The 3,217-nt window shown below is 58.9% G+C and overlaps 2 protein-coding genes across 2 annotated transcripts; both read right to left on the reverse strand.

The window, feature by feature from the left end:
* Positions 1-87: 87 nt before the first annotated feature.
* On the reverse strand, positions 88-275 carry SPRG_16353 (hypothetical protein; the record flags this gene model as incomplete). The annotated part of the gene is given in 2 exon segments (XM_012355757.1): positions 88-119; positions 128-275. Coding segments are annotated over 2 exon segments (180 nt in total).
* A 474-nt stretch (positions 276-749) lies between these two features.
* On the reverse strand, positions 750-1,018 carry SPRG_16354 (hypothetical protein; the record flags this gene model as incomplete). Its single annotated transcript, XM_012355758.1, has 2 exons — positions 750-887; positions 965-1,018. The coding sequence occupies 2 exons, from the start codon at positions 1,016-1,018 to the stop codon at positions 750-752; spliced, it is 192 nt and encodes a 63-aa protein (XP_012211148.1).
* Positions 1,019-3,217: the final 2,199 nt, after the last annotated feature.

Raw genomic sequence — 3,217 nt, forward strand, 5'->3', positions numbered from 1 at the left:
CTCGGGGCGGTCGAGGGCTTCGTGATGTCGGCGGGGGCGGTCGTGTTGGCGGGCTTGCCAGCCGGAACCGTCGTCGCCGCGTCGGTCTTACCAGATGGGGCCGTCGTCGACGCATCGGCCTTGCCACCGTTGGCAAAGGCAGCCAAGACCTTCTCCAAGGGCATCGTGGCGATCGCGCTGAGCTCGACACCGGCGATCGTGCACGAGGGCGTGACCGTGGCGGAGGCCTTCTGCATGGCAGCGTAGAGCTTCTTGCAGTCGGCGTTGGTGGCCATGGTCTTGCCCTGCTCGGCCGTCGGGAGAACGTTCAACGCCAAGTTGATGAGGGAGAAGCCCGACGCCTCCTGGCACGTAGTATGCTCGGGCATGCCAATGACCGCACCAAAAGAGGTGCTAAGGGCAATGGGATCGCAGGGAGCGGCGGCGACCGTGGCGACGGCGGCGGCGAGGATGGCGGACGTGAACTTCATTGTAGTAGTGGGAAGGCGTTGGTAAAACGGAAAATGAGCAAACGAAATGGAGGTCTCGTTGGCTGTCGCCCGCCACACGACCAACCCAGCCTGCGACCCACCCAGCCTGCGACCAACCCAGCAGGTGTAGCCTTGGAAAGGAAAAGTTGAACCCTGCCCATAGATATGTACGAACGGACGGTAGTTCCGTCGTGCGCAACAGCCCGCTGGGTGCAGCCTTGCATGGACAAGGCCATGCAGCAGCAGCATTAAACAAGGAGTAGTATCCTCTGCCAAGTATTACTTGACAGCGCTCCCGTACATGTAGCTCCCGTCGTTCTCGTCGTGGGTCGTTGTCGGGGTTCGAGGTGTCTTTCTTGAAGGGAGCGCGGACCAGGTCGATGCAACACGCGCCGACTGCCGCACGTCTCGCGCGGCCTGATTCCAGATCAGCCTTCTGTTGGCGAAACAGTCCCAGATGGCGCCCAAGCGTGTCCTTTCGTGCACGTGTGCACCTCTTCGTGCCTCTCGGGTTGGCGGCATGGGTGCCACGCAAACGACTCGCGCATTGTATGTGTGCTCGCTGTAAAGGTGTCGAGACGACGACGCCCAACAGCAACCATGCGATCACCCAGCTTGGATGGCTTCGTTCACGGGCATCCTCGCATCAGCTTTTCGTGTCTAGGTCGCTTCCAGAGTAGGTACCCGCGGTCGCGCCGTCGTCGTTGACGAAACAGGGCTCGTCCAAGGCCGCTCCTTTCGATGCAGCGTACTGCCAGCGCTTTAAAGAACGAAAGCACTGGTGTTCGTACACGGGTGGGTGACACTGCGGCTGCATCGAAGTGCGATCGGGACACGCCGCCAAGTGGCGGCCATACTCCTGCGCCGGGGATCGTACCGGCACACGAGGTCACCCCTTCGTCATGCTGCGATACTTCTGACGCGTCGCCCTTGCTCAAATCTTGGAGCGCAAAACGCGGCTCATATGCGCACAGCGGGGCTGCTTTCCATCCAATTGCACGTCTATCGGGGGAGGCTTTCTCTGGGTGCATTATTACCAGTACACGCCGTCGACAGTCCTTGCTGCTGCTACGTGCGTCGTGTCAATCACGATTACGATCTTCGTTTGCGACAGCAATCGTCGTCTCGCTGTTGCAACGCGCGCGCTGGCAGCCATTGATTTCCAGCGGCGCGTAGAAGACAAGCGCTTCAGTCACGACGCACTCGGCCCATGAGAATGAGCGCAGGAGTGCAGGGCGACGCGTCTGGTGAGCGGCGTTTCAATGTACCAGTGTATTCAGGTGCAAGCAATGTACAAGGCGGCGTATACTCGGCCAAACGGCCTCGGTGCATACGAGGGTCTGGAGTAACCACGCACGAGGCGTGTCGTGGTGTTGATGTATCGTTGAGTTGACGCGAGGAAAGGACAATGTTCAAGCATCCACCAAACGCTGCCTGCTCATCAGGGTCGACGCTATTCAACCAAGCTGCGACTGGGGAATTCACGACCTTATGGTCACCGGTGCACGTCGAGGGTGTTAACGACGCGCCGTCGGTTGTGTGGTCGATGAGGCAGCAGACTACAACAAAATGCCTGTCAGCAGCTTGGTCCAGAGCCCTGACGGTACAGCTGCCACGTCGATGCAAAGGAAGAGAGCGGAATGACAGCCTTGTTCACGGCTTTTCTTGACCACTTGCAAAATCGCTCGTGCAGGGACGTGGCCGGTGCGTCAAGCGAGGGGCGTTAGTGGCCATGGCTCGGGGTTGTGTGAGGGACAACGTGGCGCGCGCACCAAGGGTCGTCGAGCGACGACACCACAGTGCCAAGTGCCGAACATGCAGTCGTATGATAGTGACGTTGCCTGGATCGCTAGTGCAGCAGCGGGAAGTTTCGTCAGCTTTGTGCGGAAGATACCGTTGTTGTGTTCGAGCCAACGACAATACCAGACGCAAGCGCGTAAGATCGGCCTGAGGGCATGAGTGGACGACTTGTAATCCGACTACGGCGTGGTGACAGCGCAAAACTAGTAGAGAAAGCCAGCGACTAACGACGGTTGCATCTTCAAGAAATCCCGCATCGGTGCAAAAGCGCGCCAGATCGCGCGGACGTTCAGGCAGCGCACAAAGAGATGGTTGAACGTTCCGCGGGCTTGCACAGAGGGCAGTGGCGAGCCTCGGAACTCGGAGAGTGCAAGTTGGACCGAACCACGGCTTCCGCTCTGCAGTGTCGAGTACTACTGAGGAAGCCTCGAGGCAAATTTCGGCACCAGTCCGCTTGTACCGGATACCTGCTTATTATCCGGACTAGGAGTGATGGTCTAATTTTCGATTGTCAAGATTCGAGATGCAATAAAATACAGTACCTCTTTCATTTTAATGCGTATATCCTTCTCTTTGTATGCGATAGCGCAAACTTTGAATTCACAAATACATCAATTTAATCACAGCGTGGCGTAACCATCATTTTGAGCCACGCTAGTGACTGGTCTTGTCGGCCATGCCCCGCGCCAAGGCCGGTCGCCGCAACACGCTCGCCAAGGAGACCTCGTGCAACGAGGTGCAGCAGGCAAGCCCGACCAAGCCCAGCGCTCTGCGGCGGCCGCGCGGCGATCTCGCGCACGAAATGCAGGCCATGAGCCTTGCGTCCGAGGCCAAGAGCCGGAGGCGGCAATGCCACTTGGTGGTGCTCGCCACCGAAGCCAAGGCCGGCGTGGTCAAGATCGCATACGCAGACGCCAGCTCGTACCGTGGCCAAGTCCTTCCTGGCT

Source organism: Saprolegnia parasitica, assembly GCF_000151545.1.
Source record: "Saprolegnia parasitica CBS 223.65 unplaced genomic scaffold supercont2.301, whole genome shotgun sequence".
Lineage (NCBI taxonomy): Eukaryota > Oomycota > Saprolegniomycetes > Saprolegniales > Saprolegniaceae > Saprolegnia > Saprolegnia parasitica.